Here is a 20297-nt window from a genome sequence, read left to right on the forward strand (position 1 = left end):
CATATAATCCCCCTGACCTTCTCGATCTGGATCTGTATGATAAGCAACTTCCATGACTATACCTCGCAGCACTGCATGTGCGCGCTTTGAAACGCGGCACTTATCTTCGCGATCGTGTATCAACGCTCGGAAAACCACGGGACTTTAGACAAGCAGCGACAAGGTGCTTGACATCGCGGAATTGTACCCGTGTTTACAATCTAATGAGAGGTTAGTGCTTCGGCATTCTTCCAGCAGCAAGTTCCCAGTGACACTTTAGCGCATTTTTTCTCCCGTCATTGGAACGTGCAGCTACATGAAAAAAAAAAGCATACGTAACAGCTAAGATTTCCAACGCGCGAGAAGGTGCACACATCGCTCTCGCTTTTGGCACACTCAACATCGCCGTTGCCGCCATCGTTTTCCGTATCGGCTGTCGGTTCGAACATGTACGGCGAAAATACAAGCTGTCCGAGACAGCGAGAACGTTCCATAATGCTTACAACTCAGCTATGAAGCCAGAACAGAACAGCGTGCTACGCTCTGAAACGGCGGCGCCGACCGGCGACTGCCGCCATTGACGTCACAGCGGCTCCGCCCAATCACAGGTAACAGCGGCATTCGCGCGATACCCTGAGGCGCTGGTGCGCGTTTACATGAAAAAACAGCCGCTTGCACTTGTTTCCGCCCTTTTTGAACGAGATATTCATGTTCAGGGGACTCAAAACTGTAGAATGCCGCAGAGAACTCATTTTTTTCGAAAAGTGTTTCAGCTTCCCTTTAACCAGCCAAACCAAGCTCTAATAATGCTCTAATCAAGTGTAAAACATTTTAAACATTTACAAAAACAATGTGTTAACGATTACACTTCTGCGAAAAATTTGCACCAGCAGCAAAGAAGAATACACTTCGTTACTGCTACTGTGTGTGGTTGAGCTCTGTGCCACCAGGTGGTTGCACCGTGCAGACCATTCACATGTGCGCTTCTGCTCATCCCTTTAAACGGCACAGTGAAATGGCCAGGCCCTGTCCCCTTGCGCTTGCATTTACCCAAATACCGGACTCGTGAAACGCTAGTGAGATAGTAATTCTACGGTGTAAAGTGACGGCCGCAAATGTGCAAATCCTGGCACCAATTGGATAGCGGCAGTCCAATGCGCTGCAGCCAGTCCGCTCATCTGCTGCCTTGCAGAGGAGCATAATGTCGCAGCTTGACATATTGCCAGTCACTACATTTGCTGCCCACAACGCAACAAAGTCAAATCACGGTGCTTGCGAAAAGACTGAGACCGACTCTGACCGCGGAGCTCTGGTCAAAATGGAGCATGTTGTAACACAAGCAGACTACGCTTGCTGTGGGCCAGAAGTGCTTAAGTGTAGTGAGAAATTGTTCTTGTGCATTTTCTTTGTTACTTTCTTTTTATAGAAACAAATTAACTAACATTCCAACTATTACGAACAACATTTGTTCACCATAAATTTGGAAAAATTATTTATGACGTGCCCTGGGCAGCCAATCGTATAGCTCGCCCTACTAACGTCATAGGGGTAAATGATGTCAAATGAATATGGGCGGCTTAAAACTCAGCCGAGCGATATGCTGCGATCGGCAGCAATGTACATATTTAAAACCTTATAATAACTTATACGCCTTACGCGGAGCACTTAGATACATCAATTAATGATCAGAGGGACCCAATCTAACTACTCGATACGTTTGTACAAAATCGTCAAAATTGTTTCAGGGTCCCTTTAAGTCGGTTGACATGAACCGTGTCACACCAGCGATGCCTAAGGTCGGGTGATGGTTTCACAGGTTCTACAATGTAGGTGACAGTGGAGGTGCGGTCTATGACGTGGTAGGAGCCATCATAGCATGCAAGAAGTTTGGTTGAAAGGTCGGGGCTGTGAGGTGGGACCCGCAACCAAACAAGGGAGCCAGTCGGAAAACGTGGTGTAAGCGCGCCACTGTCATGCTGCAGCTTTTGACGACCTTGAGCGGCAGTCGTGATGGTTCGAGCAAGCTGCGTGCAGTCCTCTGCGTATTTGGCGGCTTCAGACACAGGCGTGTGTTCAGAAGCGTTAGGTCGGTATGGGAGCTGTGGTTCCATAGTACACTAGGGCTCTCATCCATACAGCAGAAGAAAGGGCGAAAAGCCAGTGGTAGCTTGTGTGGCTGTATTATAGGCATACGTTACAAACAGCAAAAGACTGTCCCAGTTACTGTGGTCCGAAGCTATGACGTACATAGTCAGCATGTCACCGAGTGTGCTGTTGAACCTCTCTGTCAATCTGTTCGTTTGCAAGTGGTAGGCTGTAGACTTGCGATGAACGATGCTGCATGCAGCAAGAAGGGCTTGTATTACTTCGGACAGGAAGACACACCCCCTGTCGCTGGGCAGTTTGCATCGGGCATCATGTTGAAGAACGAAGTTCCGCAAGATGAAAAACGCAATTTCATGCGCAGAGGCCGCCGGGAGTGCGACAGTATCGGCATAGCACATCAAGTGGTTGACACATCATTATCCATCGATTACCTGAGGAGCTGCAGGGAAGTGGTCCGTATACGTCTATGCTGAAGCAATCGAAGGGCCGAGCCGGACAGGGCAGCGGCTGTAGCTCACCAAGAGGAATTTTACACAGTTGGCACGCCGTGAAGCTCGTATGTACTGGTACACGAAGTGATACATGCCAGGCCAGTAGAAACGCTGCCTTAGCCAAGTATACGTTTTCAGAATGCCGGCATGACCATTATGAAAATAAGCGCATAGTCAGAACGCATGCGTCGTGGTATCACAAGGAGCCATTTGCAACCATCGGGCAAACAATTTCTGCAGTAAATGATGTTGTCCTGTACATCAAAGTAAGCGGCTTGGCGACGAAGTGTGTGAGAAGAGGGTGTGATGGATAGGTCGTGAAGGAAATTCAGCATAGGTGAAAGCAGGGCATCTTTACGCTGCTCGTCTGGCATATCAGCGACGCTGATAGGTGACATGGATGTGAAGGACAGAGACACTGAAGCCATATCAGAAGGTATCGGTGACCGGGAAAGCGCATTGGCATCGGAGGGCTTTCTGCCCGATCAACAGACAACGCAGATGTCATGTTCTTGTAAGTGAAGTGCCCATCGGCCTAGGCGACCTGACGGATCCTTCAATGAGGACAGCCAGCAAAGGGCGTGTTAGTCAGTGACAATTTCATTTCATTTTATTACCTCAAAGGCCCCAATAAATGGGGTGTTACATAAGGGGTGGCAAGAATAAAAATACGTAGTCAGAATAACATGAAGTTTTTTGCATTTTCAACGAACTTTGATGGGTACATGATGACAGCAACGTCGTCAAGAAGGCCGTTCCAGTCTGCAGCTGCGCAAGGAAAAAAAAATTTGAAAACATGACAGTGCGTGAGCATGGACGGGCAACCTGCAGCTGATGGTTAATGCAGTGAGATATGCGTGTGTAGGGAGGAAGGATATAAGGTGTGATGTGCATAGGGCTGTGAAAGAATTTGTGAAATAAAGATAGGCTGGCAATGTGATGACGGAGCGGTAAGGGGGATAATGTGGATGCAGTTTCTAAGGAGGAAACACTGATATCAAAGAAATATGACGAGTGGATAAAATGAGCGGCGTGACTTTGTACAGATTCAAGATCATTAATTAGGTATGCTTGATGAGGATTCGAAATAGGCGATGAAAATTCGAGTTTTGACCTGACAAATGATATGTAGGCTAATAATTCTGCATGTTGAGCATGATGTAGGTGGCATTTTAAAAATCCTAACGTCCTGTTCGTGGATGATATTAGGTTAGTAACATGAGAATTCCAAGAAAGATTGCTCGAAAGTGTTACTCCTAAATACTTGTACGAATGAACTAGTTGTACCGGAACTTCAGAGATTACGTAAGGAAATACGAGAGAATTATGGCGACGGTGAATGGACAAGTATTTACACTTATGTGGTTTAAGGTCCATTAACCACTCGTTACACCAGTCCTGGACAGCATTGAGATCACTTTAAAGAGAAGATTGGTCAGCGGTGGAAATAATAGCATGATATATCACACAATCATCCGCAAACATATGTATGCTAGATTTTAAGTTTCACGGTAAATCATTTATGTATATTAGGAAAAGTAGCAGGCCGGGCACAGATCCCTGCGGGACGCCTGACATTAGAGACTGAATTGGAATTCCTACTATTAATGGTGACAAATTCAGAACCATTAGTCAAAAATTCTTCAATCCACTTCATGATATTAGGGGGAAAACTTAAGTGGGGAAGTTTTATAGAAGGCGTTAATGGGGTACTTTATCAAAAGCTTTAGCAAAATCTAAAAATATTATGTCAGACTGAAGATTAGACTCAAGGTTAGAGTGCAGATTGTGTAAGAATGCGGCAAGCTGTGCGTCGCAGGAGTAACCGTGGCGAAACTCGTGCTGGGCAGGATTGAAAAAGTTATTCCAGTCGAGAAATGCCATGAATGAGTATCAATGATGTGTTCCATAGTTTTGCAGGGAATACTAGATTGAGAAACGGGACCGTAATTTAGAAGTGATACTGGAACAACCTTCCCTTGTTTCCAATCTTAGTGCAGTTGGCCTGTGAGGAGCGACTGAGTGAATAAGTACAACAGAGATGAACATGTATCTTTGGTGTTCTGCAGTATCTTAGTGTTGATGTTGTCAATGCCAGCAGAGGATGAAAGATTTAAGTTCTCTATTTGGGACAAATCCCCTCAGAAGAGAATACAAGTGCAGGCATTGTCTCCTGGATAATTGCAGGGTTCGGAGAAACAGCTGGATCGTTTTCATTAGTAAACGCAGGTGAAAAAGCTGTGATAATGTTGGCACATTCAGATTTACAGATAGTTACCTGATGCATCGGTGAGGGAAATTCTGCGTGTATTCTGGGTATTAATGACTTGCCAGAACCTATGGAGGTTATTAGACAACATTTTAGGCAGGTCATAATGAAGGAAAGAGTGTTTGGCTTCTTGCACATTTTGTAGGTACATTTTTTCAGCTGCATAATACTTGTCCCAAGCATTCTGACTAGACCGCAACTTGGCTGAACGGAAAAGACGATTCTTCTTTTTTTCAAGACGATTGAGTGTATTTGTGAACCAAGGGTTTTGGGGGTTCTTATATTTATGCTTGGAATAAACCTGTCAACCAAACCTTAAACTTTTGTCTTAAACAAGTACCAGTTGTTGTGGATAGATCTTTGATTAAAGTCAGACTGAAAACGGGGTAAGGATGTGCAAAGTTCATTATTTATGACAGTATTGTTTCCTTTATCATAAAGTCGGATGTTACATTTGCTTGTTGTTTGTGAAAACAGTTTAATTGTGAAGCTGACTTGTATGACTTGGTGATCGCTGACACCTGGTAGATGCGTGATGGAATGAACGCATTCCAGATTATCCATTAATATTAGGTCGAGAATGTGACCCTCAGCCCTCAGTTACACGGGTTGGCTGCGATATAATTTGAACAAGATTAAAATTAAAGCAAACTTCAAGAAATTCGTTAGCATCCATATTACCTGTGGTAGTTAGATTATGCCAATCAATACTCGGGAAATTGACATCTCCAAATAAGAGAGTACAGGTGTTAGGATGCTTCAATGTAATTTAAGTTATTGCATTATTCAGTTTTGTAGAAGAATCCGGACTGTTAGGAGGCCTGTAGCAAAGGCCAGTCAAAACTGACTGAGGTGAAGCATAACTTAAAACCCATAACATTTCTATGTCTGATGAAACATTAATGGTTGTACATGATAGTTCATGCCTAGTTGCAATCGGTACCCCCCTCCTCTCATACCTGGGCGATCTTTGCGGAAGACGCGGAAATTAGGCAAGTCGACAAGGACTTCACTATCGTAGATGTCGCTTTTTAGCCATGTTTCCGTCAAGGTTAGTAGGTTGCTGGCAGAAGGTAAGACGATATTTGAAATGATGTCACGCTTTGAAATGAAACTGTGCACGTTAGAGAAAACAGCGCTGATAATGAAAGTGCTTGTTGTTGAACATGCTTAGAATTGCCTGTCGATTGATGGTGAGATGATTGGTATTTCACTTCTTTTACTTTTTGTGAAGCTTCATCGAATATGTAGCGTTTCGGACGAATGTGTAAAGTTTTGAAGCGCAGGGAGAACTTATCAGATACCGATCTGGCATAGGCTACAAGATTTTTGTGAACATTACGGACAGGAGCGGAAAAGTATTCGCGAATGCTGTAGTTCGTGCCTTTAAGTTTATAACCACATGATAGAATGCGTTCTTTAGTTTTGGACGATGTGAAATTCATGATGATAGGCCTGGTACGATTAGGTGAGTGACGCCCGAGACGGTGGGAACGCTCTATTAGATTAGGGTCGATTTCAAGGCCTAGTTGTTGAGAGCAATGGCGAATGACAGTTTCTTTGCAGTCTGCAGAAGTTTCAGCATGATTAGTGTCCGGAACATTGTAAAAAATTTGCTTTGTTACAATGGAAGCGATTTTCTGCGTCATCCACTCGTGCTTCCAGTTTGTCGACCTTGTGGGTAAGTTCGGTTGTTAAAGTTTTCAGGGTGTCTATTTCAGAGTGGAGAGCAGAAAGGGTAGCGTAATGGGATTCCAGAGCGTTTATGCATTTGTTTAGGTCGACCAATGTTGTGTCAGTAGTTTTCAGCTGTTGTTTAATGTCCTGTAAATCAGACAATAATGCGGTTTGCCCGGTAGTTAGTTTCTGGAGCTCGGCAAGTACTGTGTCAAAACGGTCGGGGCCTAGATTAGTTTCTACGTCACCTGACAATAGCAAGAGAATACGAATAACATGCGGACATTCGGCAACAATACAGGCACAGCACTGAGGGCTCGGTAGCTGCATCAGGAAAAAAATTAGATTTCTTTAGCGAGCAAAGAAAAGTTATTTCTAACCTGCATCGTGAAAAGCAGCGGATTAGTAGACTGCATTGTCACGCAGCTACCGGGCCCATAGAGTGGTGGCGATAAGCGCACGGGTTTTATAGCAGCAGTGGATGTTCCTGGCGACGGGGTTGTCCACTGATGATCCGAGGTCATCAAAAGGGTGAATGTCAAAAGGGCGACCGTATAGTTATGGACGAAATTTGGCAAGAGCTCACATAATGGCCAAGCACTCCTTTTCTGTTACAGAGGAGTTGGCTTCTGCCTTCTTTAAAATGCGGCTCACATAAGCGATGATGTGCTCATAGCAGTCTTTCCGTTGCTTAAGGACAGCACCAAGTCTGATTCTGTTGGCATCCGTGTGTACCTCTAGGTGCTGTGGGATTGTAGTGTCGGAAGAATCGCTGGTGAAGTAAGTAGGCAACGTAGTTGCTTGAAGGCTTCGTCACACGAAGTTGACCACCCAGAAATGTTGGTAGCAGTAAGCAAATTGGTCAGTGGTGCAATGATAGTTGTAAAATTGTGCACAAAACACTGAAAAAAAGAGCACAGCCCTATAATGCTTCGGAGTGCCCTAAGAGTAGTGGGCATGAGAAACTCTGCAACCACGCTAAGCTTGGCTGGGTCAGGAAGCACACCATCCTTCGATACAGCGTGTCGCAATATTGTTAACTTGCAGGCAGCAAAATGGCACTTTTTGATGTTGAGTTGGAAGTCTGAGGGGAGCCAGGTCAACATCTCACGCAAGGGAACGAGGTGTGTCGAGAAATCTGGCAGAAACAAGACAATGTCATCAAGGTAGCACAGACAGGTTTTCCACTTGTAGTTAGTAGTTAGTAGGGCGAGCTATACGATTGGCTGCCCACGGCGCATCATCAATAATTTTTCCAACTTTATGGTGAACAAATGTCTGTAATAGTTGGAATGTTAGTTAATTTGTTTCTATAAAAAGACAGTAACAGAAAGAGAATGCACAAGAACGATTTCTCACTACACTTAAGCACTTCTGGCACACAGCAAGCGTCATCTGCTTGTGTTACAACGTGCTCAATTTTGACGAGAGCTCTGCGACTTTGTTGTGTTGTGGGCTGCAAACGTAGTGACTGGCAGTATGTCAAGCTGCGACATCATGTCCCTCTGCAAGGCAGCAGATGAGCAGACTGGCTGCAGCGCATCGGACTGCTGCTATCCAGTAGTAAAAGTGTGGTGTCCATCATATGCTCGAAAGCAGCGGGTGCGTTTCAGAGCCCGAATGCGATTATGGTAAATTCGTACAAGCCGTCAGGCGTAGTCATCTTCTGCCATCAGCACTTGCCCATAGCCGGAGCGAAGATCCAAAGATGAGAAGTACTGTGCGCCTTGTAAGGAGTCTAAGGCTTCAGCTATCCGAGGCATTGGATAGACATTATTACGTGTGATTTTATTGAGCCTTCTTGCGTACTAATACTACAGGAGACACCCATGGCGTCGGGCTGATAACAGGCCGTATCGTCGGAAGTATTGAGAATGTGAAGCGGGTCAAAGGGCTGAACACGACCTAGTGATACACCACGCAGTAAGGTCACAGGGTGTTGAGACTGGTTACAGGCAAGCATAAAGGATAATCCAGATACAGTGTTGAAGACAGCAAGTGGGAGAGGTGGAGCCTTGCAACGTAGAACCATGAACAAGGCTCTCAGCAATGCGCGTGGGGCATCCGCTGCTTCTATCATTTGCAGCGCAGTCCAGCGGCAGTGGGACCCTCCTGTCTTTAGCGGATCAGGCGAGACTGACATGGAAGATTGGCTGTCTACCTATGAGTGCGTCAGTGATCACAACAAGTGGCAAGACTTACACCAGCCACGCAGAGGATGTTGTGAATATTTGCGCCAGTGTCGATTCCACCTTGAGTAAAGAGGACAAGGTGAAGCATATCCTCATGGGCATCGAGGACGACGCATCTCAAGTGCTTCTAGCATGAAACCCAACTTCAGTTGCTGCTGTTGTCACTCTTTGCCTGAGCTTCGATGAGCTGTGTCAACAAAGGGTCCTTGTGCGCAGCGCTGTTGCACCTGGCGACTCTCTCTCTCTCTGGCTTCACACTTCGCTCCAACTCCACGCCCGCATCATCGCTCTCGGTGGAGATTACAGATTTCAATTGTGACGAGGTGGCACGCCAACTGTCTACGCTGCCATTAGGTGGGCCATTTGCGAATAACTTCCTGAGTCGCTACCTTTAGCTCAACCCTGTCCTCCTGTGGCTGCACCTCTGACCTATGCTGCAGTCGCAGCGCGACCTGTGCCATCGACATTTGCGTTTGCTGCGCCAATGCAACCTCAAGCTGTGCTTGAGTCGCATGTCGCCTCCAGTTCCGCCTCGAAGCCCAGTTCAGAACCCTTGGCGCAGACGCGACAACCGGCCCATATGCTTCGCTCGCGGTTTCGCCGGCCATGTCGCGCGCTTCTGCCATCGTCGCATGCCACCTGCTGACTCTACTGTCACGACGCCTGGATATGGGTATTCTCACAATGCTACTGGGCATGCCATGCTTCCAAACCCAGTTTTCACAATCTCCTCAACGCCCTGTTGGCACCCATCATTTGTCGTCACCACATCATTGCTCGCTTTCCCCCTTACGTCGCCGCCAGTCACCTAGTGAGGAAAACTAGTTGCTGCAGTTCCGCAGGCACGAACTGCAAGCTTCGTGACTTCTGCAAGGCCTTCACAGTCGCCACACAATTTATTGGACGTATTGGTTTAAGGAACCGCCCTAACTGCACTTATTGATACTGGGGCTGCAGTTTCTGTCATAGACGAAAAGCGTAGTCGTCCACACGGTCACCACGCTGTTGTCTGGTGTGCTTCTACGCACCTCGACTGTGCAGCACATAGCACTGCTTGCTCAATGTATCGCAACGGTGGTTATTGACGGCATTGGCTGTGTTGTTGAATTTTTTGTGCTGTCTTCATGTTCACATGACATCATTCTCGGCTGGGACTTGTCTCACCATTGTCCCATCATCGACTGTGCCCGGGCCGAAGTGGCGCTATTCGTGCTTGCTGATACCCTGCACCTCCACCAAATGTAGTATGATTTATTCTGACACTAGACACAATGGATGTCGCACCGGCAGTGGACCAATGGACGTCGCATCGGCAGTACACAAACGCTGATAGCGCGCACCGCAGGCGCAAGAGCATCTCCTTCGTGCTCTTCTTCACTACAGTTATAACAGTGGAATTTTTGTGGCATTTCAATATTGTTATAAGTGAATTTGACTAGTTTTGGACGGATTCCATCTGTACCAAGAGCTGAGCTGTTAGAAAGATTATCAACAGCAGCTTTTATGCCTTTCTGAGTGATTACGATATCATTTGTGACGGAGTTAACTGAACCAAAGTCAAGATTAATAGACACAGAAAGTTCGCTTGTGAAAACTGAACAAAACAATTTACTGCATTAGTGACCTCTGATGGGGGAAGGAACTTGACCTTCGTTATGGACATGAAGCATGGTGACGACAGTTGGGGAGGGGTTTATTACTTTCCAGAATTGTTTTGTGTTAACTAACATGTTTTAAATATCATGGTTAAAAAATTTTTCTTTTAGCTGCTACAAATTCGATGTTGAACAATTTCAATTATTCTCTATGGTGCTTTGAGTCATCATCAGATGTCTGCAGCTTAGCTTTTGAATAAGAGTGTGTTTTTCTGTTCATACAGCACTTAAGGTGAGAGGTGAACCACATGCTTTGAGTAGACAGAGGTATTTATGTTTTGGGGATATACTTTTCTTTAAGTTCAATCTGCTTGTTACAATCTTCCAATCATCATTGCTACCACAATCATGCTTGCTGCTCAAGAATTCCACACATAAAGACGAGAGATCGCTGGTGATCATTTCAACATTTGCTCGCATATAATCGTAAATTGTTTCGTTTTCTTTTATGCTTTTTTACTCTTTAGTGCATATTCACAATGGAGGATGTTGTGATCACTGATGCAATGTAACACATGCACAAACATATTCACAGGTTCAGTGGTCAGCACAAAATACAAGATAGTTTCCACTTGTGTGAGCAAGAAAGCTATTTGGCTTAATCCGTGAGAAGAAATGGCATCAAGAAAATCTTTATATTCAGCTTTCCCGGGCCACTTTAGGGTGTGCCCATTCACCAGTTAATTCGAAGATAATGAACCCTTTAATGAGGGCTCAAATAAGTACATGAAAAAAAAATGCTTATTTTTCATTTTATATGCAAAACACATTGAGAATAAGCAGACTAAAAGAAAATAAAAAATACTTTGTGGAAACTTTTTCATCAATGGGGGGAAACACCAGGCAGAAAACTTGAAGTGAGCTTAACCCAAGCCACTTATGGTTTCATTTGGGACTAGTACAGACAGTTCTCATCATATGTGAACCCAAGGTGCACATTTCATTTGCTTTACAGCACATGTGTGACAACACTTCAGCCAGATATCTTGCGTCGGTCTGTCGCTTCCGACTTTGCTCACAAAAGACAGCGAGTCATGTGCCAAACTTCTTCCTCGTCCAATGTTCATGCTCTAAACCAACAAATGGCGCCTGCTGCCTGTCATTCTGTGTTGGTCAAAGACATTTAAGTGCTATAAACTTCATACTCAATACCCAAACTCGGCAAGATGCACACCTGCTTAGAAAATAAAGTTTATTTCCCTCTGGTGTGTTGCCTGTAGGCAACACTTATCAATAAAGGGTTAAAATCACCCGCAAGAATCATAGATTAGCCAGGGAATCTGTTAAATACAAAGGTTAATGATTTGTCTAGACATTTAATGAATTGGTCCTGCCGAAAGCAAACCTCACCCATATACTCCTGGCCTGCCCGGCTTCTCCTCCCCCCGCTGGCCAATACCACTCCAAACCTGGGAGGACTGGGAGATCTCACTACGCTCCATGGACCCGGCAAGGCAGAAGATCGCTGCCGGCGTCATGGACATGTTAAACATGAACATTTGAGTGCAGTGGGGTCGTGCGAGGACCCAGGGGGCCTGGGAGATCCCAAATTTCTTTGCAAAATAAAGTTTTTCCTCCTCCTCCTCCTCCTCCTCCTGTTAGTCGCAGATGGTAACAAACCCCAACGGCACTTGTTACACATGGAAGCTGAAACATGACCCACAAAATTTCAATGCAGAAACCAATGCAGAACCTTCAGTGTTTTTGCCTGCAGATACACTGGTTACGGGCGGCATTACACTCACATAAAGCTCTGGCAGATATATGAACATTGTGTGCATTATGTATACATTATGACGTAATAGTTCTGCGGAAACCCGCAAGGTGGAGAGAAGTAATTAATAAAGGGAAAATTAGACATTCACCCATTCGTAGCAGTTGCTTCAAAGGAAACCCATACGGGTTCCTTGGCAAGACAAAGATCTCCGATTTTGTGCTAGAACTCGACACTAAGAGGACTTTGTCCACAAAACTATCCTCAAAAGGCTTCTAGCTGGAAGCAGGCAGCGAACCCAAAGCGGCAAAACAAGTGCGCAATTGCTGAGCCGAAAAAACGCAAAAATCGTCTGCTTCTGCCAGTTTCATAGTGTTCCATCATTGCTCCTAGCACAGCACACAATAAACAAGCCTTAAATACAGTAAAAATTCATGTGCAAACACCGAACAACAATTTTTAATGCCTTACCTTGCGTAACTCTATGAGCGAAGCCAGCGCACCCTGGAGAAAACAACCCAGCTGTGAGGGTGAGCGACAAGAGCAAGCGCAAGCGGTGAGCAGAAAAGGAGAGGCCGGGAGAGGAGGAATGTTGCTACCTTTAGTTTTACTCGGGGGGGCTTACTGCTGGCACACGGTGCCAGTGATATGAACCGCTGTGAGAGAACATACTCCTTTTGACCCTGTTTTTGGGAGACTCTGTGACGCTCGCATCATATAATGCAAGTCTGCACATCTTTCTGGAAGTTGTGCTGCATGCAACATTCTCCTCTGCATCGTTTGCAGCTTTGCGGAAGCACTACGTGGATGTGCTGAACCCAAACAGCAACAAGGCATCTAGTGACTCTCCGTCGGCACCTGTGGTTGCAGCATTTCCAGAACAGTCTGCTGCACAGCCCCCCGTCCAGTTCTTTGTTCCTCCGGCTGTGGGTGGTGAGTAGATGTCCTTGTAAGACTGAACAGAAGGGTGCGGGCACACGTCTTGTTCTTGTGTCAGCCTGGCAACACTTACAACCCCACGGCAACTCTGCTGCAAATTCCTTTGCATGTTCCACCTAAGGTGCTTAAATATGTGCCTGTGCACCACCTTTCGCAGTGTTGCAGAGCAACTAGATAATTTTGGGTGCACTTTTGCCCCCGAATGTACCCCAATCTCTGTGCCATCCTGACGCTGCTGTTTGGGTGCACCTGCATGTTGCAAGTTGGTTAGTGATGAGTGTTTATCTCATGGAAATTTTTTTCATTGGTGGAGTTCTTATGTAACATGTTAAAGCTGCTTTAAACGAAGCTATTAAAGGGACGTTTTAAAGCGGAGCTCCTAATGGTTCGAATCTGCGGCGAGTGTCAGCAGTGGCAGGATAACCGAGCAAACGAGCGCACCAGCGAAAGATGAAAGAGCAAACAGCGGAGACCAATGAGAGCAGCCCCTTCAGTGACACGAGTGTGGGAAAATGGTTTCATGCGGACCCACCTGGCCGCTCGACGCGTACTCGTATCTGTTCTCGGCCAGACCGCTCGTTTCGTATTGTCTGCTCGCGTCGGCTTTAGCTTGTGCTTGTTTGGTTTGCTTGGTTTGCTTGGTTTGGTCTCGTTCGTGCTTGTTTCGGTTGTCATGTTTTGCGATTGTTTTGTAATCTGATGGTATGCATGACACAAATTGTGTAGTACTTTCTGGAAGCCATGTGCCACCAGGGATTACACTGGAACCTTCTATGAGTCAGGTATAAAATCCGACATGCTTGACCTTCAGATCAGAATTTTTTATTTTATTTATTTATTTATTTATTTCAAAATACTGCAGGCCAATGGGGTGGCCCAAGCAGGTGTGGGTTACATCCAACATGAATGTGCAAAGCAACAGACAACAAAAAAAGCAAGTAAGAAAGAAGAAAAGCAAAAAGAAAAAAAGAAAAATAAAGCTTAAGAGAGAAGGTAACACTCCAACTCAGCGAGAAAATTATTGGAACCAAAAATATCAGACGGCAAAGAATTCCATTCTTCCACAGTTCTTGGAAAATAACTGAATTTGAAAGCCTTTGATCAGGCAAAGATTGGGGTTAGTGCAAAGCCATGGCGTGTGCGTCGTGTTGTTCTCCCTCAAAACCCGACAAGATTAGGTAGCAGCGTCAGTGCAGACACCTTTCCAGATCTCACATTCACAAATAATGTCAACGAGGTATTCTGGACCAATCTAGGAGAGAATCTAGGCAGTGACCATTTCATTATCAGTGTGTCGGTAGGCTCCCCGAAAATTCGGCGACCCTGTGGCCAGGTGGTAATCACGAACTGGGTAAATTATCGCAAAATCCCCATGCCGGAGATATCACCTGAGAACGCTGAAGAGTGGGCAAAACACATACGAGACGCTCATAAAGCAACATCTAAGCGGCTAGCGCTCACAGCGGAAACGCCAGTAATTGACAACCATCTGCTACATATGTGGGAAGCCAGAAGGGGGCTAACTAAACGATGGAAAAAACAGCGACTTAATCGCAAACTGCGCCACAGAATTGCTGAAATATCAGAGCAGGCAAACGCTTACGCACAGCAGTTAGAGACAGCGAATTGGGCGAGCTTTTGCGACTCACTTCGCGAAACGTTACACACCTCCAAGACATGGGCGATACTTTGCAACATAATGGAACCAGGACAAACAAAAACGGCCAATAACCGCACTCTTCAAAAACTTGCCGGAGAATTTTCAGGAACAGATCAGGCCCTCCTCACTAAGCTTAAAGAGAAGTACGTAGGAGCAGTAATCACTCCCCCATGCACCTTGCCATACCAAGGGCAAGAAAACGCGGTGCTAGACGCTCCGATAACTAAGGCAGAACTTTTCGCAGCAGCGCAAGCTGCGAAGAGAAATACTGCTCCAGGACCAGATCAGCTCACAAATGCTATGATCCGGAACCTGAGCGACGACCACCTAGAACAGCTTACCCGGTATTTTAATGAACAGATATGGGAGAGGGGCGTAGTTCCACAACAGTGGAAGGAGGCCAAAATTGTGCTCATTCCGAAAGCAGGAAAACCTCATGATCTACAAAATCTCAGGCCGATATCACTAACCTCCTGTCTTGGCAAATTATTTGAGAAGGTGATCCACACATGTCTCACGTCTTACATTGAAGACCGCAACCTATTTCCCACTAACATATTCGGCTTTCGCCAGCATCTGTCGACACAAGATGTTTTCCTGCTACTTCGCGAAGAAGTTCTATGCAACACCACGCTTGGTGCGGAACATCTCGTCCTGGCTCTTGATTTAAAAAGCGCATTTGACACTATTTCACATGAACTTATCTTATCTGAGCTAAGTGACATCGGTTGTGGACAAAGAATCTATGATTACGCCCGCTCTTTCCTGACCTCTCGCATCGCGACAATAGGCATTGGCACTACGCACTCAGACCCTTTTCCCATGCCCAATAGAGGTACACCGCAAGGGGCGATACTCTCCCCCCTTCTTTTCAATATCGGTATGAGATGCTTAGCCAAAACACTCGACGTCATACCTGGGCTAGGGTACGCGATATATGCAGACGATATTACCCTATGGGCAACCAGCGGCTCGTTAGGACAAAAAGAAGAAATCATGCAAGAAGCAGCGACCGTTGTTGAAACCTTCGCTCGCAGCAGTGGAATGAGCTGCGCTCCCGATAAATCAGAATTTATCAGGATACGAGGGCGAGGCCGTCAAACTCACGAGCCGGTGAACCTCTTTCTAGGAGACAGCCAGATAAAGGAAGTCCAGAAAATGCGAGTCCTCGGACTGTGGCTGCAAAGCAACAAACGAGTAGACCACACCATTAAAACCCTTAGGATTACGGTGAAAGAGATCTCTCGTATGATCCGTAGAGTAACTTATCACCGAAAAGGTTTCAAGGAAACAGAGACGATCCGGCTCGTTCAGGCTTTTGTGCTAAGTCGTCTCACATATAGCCTCCCTTTCCAGGACCCCACGAAAACAGAACTAAAGGCCTTAGATGCGTTGATTAGAACGTCGTACAAAGCGGCTCTCGGCCTACCACAGGGAGCCTCTACTGAACGCCTGCTGGCCCTCGGGATTCACAATAACTACGAGGAGCTACGGGCAGCGACGCTCATATCTCAACGGGAGCGGCTTAGCTTAACCACCTCTGGCAGAAAATTACTTTGCCGCGTGGGTTACCCTACTCATCCACAGTATGCGGGAGAAGAACTCGAATCTCTGACCAGAGTCCTTCGTGAAAGGATCATAGTAGCCCCAATCCCTAAGAACATGAGTCCAAAATACCACCAGGGACGTAGAAATGCTCGAGCTCGAAAGTTAATGCAGCAATTCGATGGAAACCCGGATACAGTCTACACAGATGTCGCTCGATGTGGTGCTTACAAATACGCCCTCACAGTGGTAGGAGCGGCCGAAAATCAAGGGCTTGTGACTTGTGCCACGGCTAGAGTTGCATCTGCGAATACCGCAGAAGCTTCAGCCATCGCGCTAGCTATTAAAACTAAGGACGCTCTGGGACAATTGTCGATAACACTTACAGATTCCCAAGTCGCATGTAGACTATTCCTCACCGGGAGGCTACCACACAGCACCACTCACCTATTAGGATCCAACCTAATGCAGAAACACATGATCATCTGGTGCCCGGGTCACGCAGGACTCGAGGGCAATGAGAGAGCGGACGGCGCAGCTCGTGCTTTTGTCAACCGAGCGGCCGACCACTCTGACGAAAACCCCTTTTTACCACGAGACATCCTTGAGCACCAGCGGCACGAGCTAAGAAAGTACAGTCCACCACACCCTGACCTATCCAGGCAGGACTCTTATGACTAGCGCCGAATACAGACGCACACATTTCCAAACCTTTATTTGAAAAATGCCATTCACCCAACGCTGTACAGCGCTCGCTGTCCTTGGTGCGGAGACCGGCCAACTCTCGCCCACATTACTTGGGACTGCCAGAACAGGCCACCCAAAATTAATACACCAAAAATAGCCGGCAAACTTTCCGGAAGGGAGCAGTGGGAGACTTGGCTCGCCAGCGAGGATCGGGAGATGCAACTAGCGCTTCTCGACCAAGCACGGCGGACCTTAAGCCAGTGGGGCCCTGGACTAGGGGCTCCACCCACTCGCTTTCTGCATTTTTTTTTTCTTTTAAATAAACGTTTTGATATATATATTTATGTTACCAAACATACAATTATAAAGAAATGAAAGGCGACTAAATTTTCTGCGGGCTTCTAGCGTAGAAATACAGTTTAATTGCATTAGGTTGGATGGGGAATCAAGTCTACGATATTTGCCAAATATAAACCTAACAGCCTTTCTGTTAATACATTCAAGTTGCATGATATCATTCTTTAAATAGGGATCCCAAATGATAGAAGCATACTCAAGCTTAGAACAAACACACGTATTATAAGCTAAAGGCTTTGTTTGCAAGGGTGCGGATTTCAGCTTTCTTTTAAGGAACCGTAACTTACGTAATGCAGATGTGCAGATATCAGAAATGTGGGTTGACCAAGTTAAGTTGCTTGTGAGGGTGACACCTAAGTACTTATATTTGCCTACAATCGAGATACTATTGTTTCTAAGGGTATAACAGAACTGGCTCGGATTTAGTTTCCTGGTGATACGAAGTAGCACTGTTTTCTGAGTATTTAGTTGCATGCCCCATTTTTGACACCAGTCGTCAATAACATTCAGTGCATGTTGCAATTCAATGTGATCTCTGGGGGATACAATTTGTTTAAAAATGATACAATCATCCGCGAACAAACGTACAGACACATTTTCGGGAATAACATTAACCAAGTCATTAACATAAATTAAAAACAAAAGTGGTCCCAATACACTTCCCCGTGGAACTCCAGACGTGACGTAAGAATAGCAGATGATGAATCATTTATTACCACATACTGTTGTCTATTGTCAAGGTAAGCCCCAATCCATTGAACTATTTGTCTTGGTAACCCCAAGCACTGTAATTTGTACAGCAATTTCCCATGTGGCACTTTGTCAAAGGCTTTACAGAAATCTAGAAAGAGAACATCTATTTGACCTGATGCATCAAGCACTCGTGAAAATTCATGCACAGTTGTAACTAGTTGTGTAACAGTGGATAACCCTTTTCTAAACCCATGTTGAAATTTTGATAATACATTGTTATCACTAAGGAATTCATGAATGAAGTTTGCAATAACATGCTCGAGAAGTTTACAACAACTGCTTGTAATAGAGATAGGACGATAATTCTCAAACGACAAGTGGTCACCTTTTTTATGAATCGGCTTAACACGTGCTATACCCCAGTCAGTCGGTATTTCCCCTGAAGACAGTGAACAGTTAAAAAGAGCAGTTAGAAACCCGGATAAATACTCAGCGTATCGGTTAAGAAAGGCATTAGGGATACCGTCAGGCCCAGCAGATTTTTTAGGATCAAGTTTTAACAGCATATGTATTACTCCTTCCCTCGTTACTTCTATGTCAGTATCAGTTTCAATGACTGAATTCTGAAATTCGTAATCATCGGTTTTAGTAAAAACACTCTGGAAATATGCATTAAAATGTTCAGCAATAGCACAGGAGTCAGTTATCACCAAACCATCGACATTCATTTTGCTAATCCCGGTTTTCGTCTCACTTAAGTACCGCCTAAACTTTTGGGGGTTAGTTTGAAGAAAATCTGTCAATGTATTAGTATAAAAATATTTCCTTGCTTTTGCCAAGCTTGTTTGTAGCTTAACTTTTAATTCTGTAAACTGGGAAGTCATTGTTGCACGCTTCTTGCATAGTCTTTTAATTTTACGCTTCATGTGGATCATTTCTCGGTTAATCCACGGGTTTACACGGTGCTTACACATTTTTCGGCTGGGTACAAAATTATCAAGACAATAATATGTGGTTTTAACAAAGAGTTGCCATGAGGTCTCAACATCGTGTGATAAGGTTTCGATATGCGTATCAAGGTAATCAATTATAGCGATTCAACGATTCCTGACTCTGCTACATGTCTCTCTCAAATTCTTTGCCTCAATATATTGCTTAATGAAAATACGTATAGCGCTGTGCTCAAATTTTGCATTAGGAAGTATTATAATCATTGGTGATCTTTTTTTCTCACTGTTTTTCTTTGCACAGAACATGATGGGAGCTCTGGCTATGAATTTGTGTCGCCTGCTCCGTTACCAGAACAGACTGCACCTGCTCCACCACCACCTCCAGAAACCGTGCCCGCCTATGTGAGTGCAAATTTGAACAACTTTCAGTGCATGCTTGTTATGGCTACGTGAAAAAATGCCTTCTAAAGGGATTTTGTGGAAAGATAACCTTCTATTCATTAGGTAAATGGCAGTATATTCTTGTCGTTTTGCCCACAAACCAGTATGTACTGTCCGCAGGGAATGAAACAGCAAAATCAATGTGCAGCCAGCACTACATTTCGAGCCATGCAACTGCATACCAAGGAGCATTTCATTTAAGAGTAGTTTACTGTAGAAGGTATAAAGAGAAACAGGATATACAGCTCAACGGTCTTGCCACTAGCCCCATAGACCTAATGTATAAGGACAGCTGAAATTTCAGACGAATTTGAGCATGCGAAAACACCCATGTACTTACATTTAGATATATGTTACCTAGGTGGTCAAAATTATTCCAGGGCCCCCCACTACGGCATGCCTCAAAATCAGATCGTGGCTTTGTCACGTAAAACCCTATAATTTAATGCAATTTTTTTTGTAGGCTCCTTACAGCGCACCGTGCAATAATTCATACTTCTACTGCACAGCCATGTGCTAATTTGGCAGCCGGGTCAAGCAGGAATAGCGATATTTTCATTTTGGTATGTCGCTGGCATGATTGTCGGCCATGTCGCCAGCACTTCGTCGAAGTTTTTTTTTTATTGCTTCATTTATTAGTGGTACATATATGCAGTAGAAGTTATACAGAAAGAGGTCCCACAGTTATAAACTGCAGCGGGACCTCTTGTTCTTAGTTACATAATAATATATAAATAAAAAGGCATCAGTTGCGGTTATAAACAAAGAATGGATTACACAATTTCTAGAGTGTTAAAGTAATAAAACCTATGGCAACACATGACAACATAAAAGAAATTACATCAGTAAGCAACATAAACATACTTCAAAGAATAGATGCAGTTTACAGGGTATTAATATAAGCTCTCAGTGAACGTCGGTATGACGATAATGTCGAAACCG

At 45.0% G+C, this 20297-nt stretch overlaps 1 protein-coding gene across 10 annotated transcripts in view; it reads left to right on the forward strand.

Annotated features, from left to right (window-relative positions):
* Positions 1 to 20297, forward strand: part of LOC139052300 (protein transport protein Sec16B-like) — a 492173-nt gene that overhangs the window by 461128 nt on the left and 10748 nt on the right. For all 10 annotated transcript variants that reach the window (XR_011509833.1, XM_070529379.1, XM_070529385.1 and 7 more), the window contains 2 exons: positions 12870 to 13016; positions 19216 to 19316. Coding sequence is in view for 9 of the 10 variants with exons in the window: in XM_070529379.1 (XP_070385480.1) it covers positions 12870 to 13016; positions 19216 to 19316 (248 nt within the window). In the remaining variant the exon portion in view is untranslated. The remainder of the gene's footprint in view (positions 1 to 12869; positions 13017 to 19215; positions 19317 to 20297) is intronic.

This window comes from Dermacentor albipictus, unplaced genomic scaffold (assembly GCF_038994185.2).
Source record: "Dermacentor albipictus isolate Rhodes 1998 colony unplaced genomic scaffold, USDA_Dalb.pri_finalv2 scaffold_21, whole genome shotgun sequence".
Taxonomy (NCBI): Eukaryota; Metazoa; Arthropoda; class Arachnida; order Ixodida; family Ixodidae; genus Dermacentor; species Dermacentor albipictus.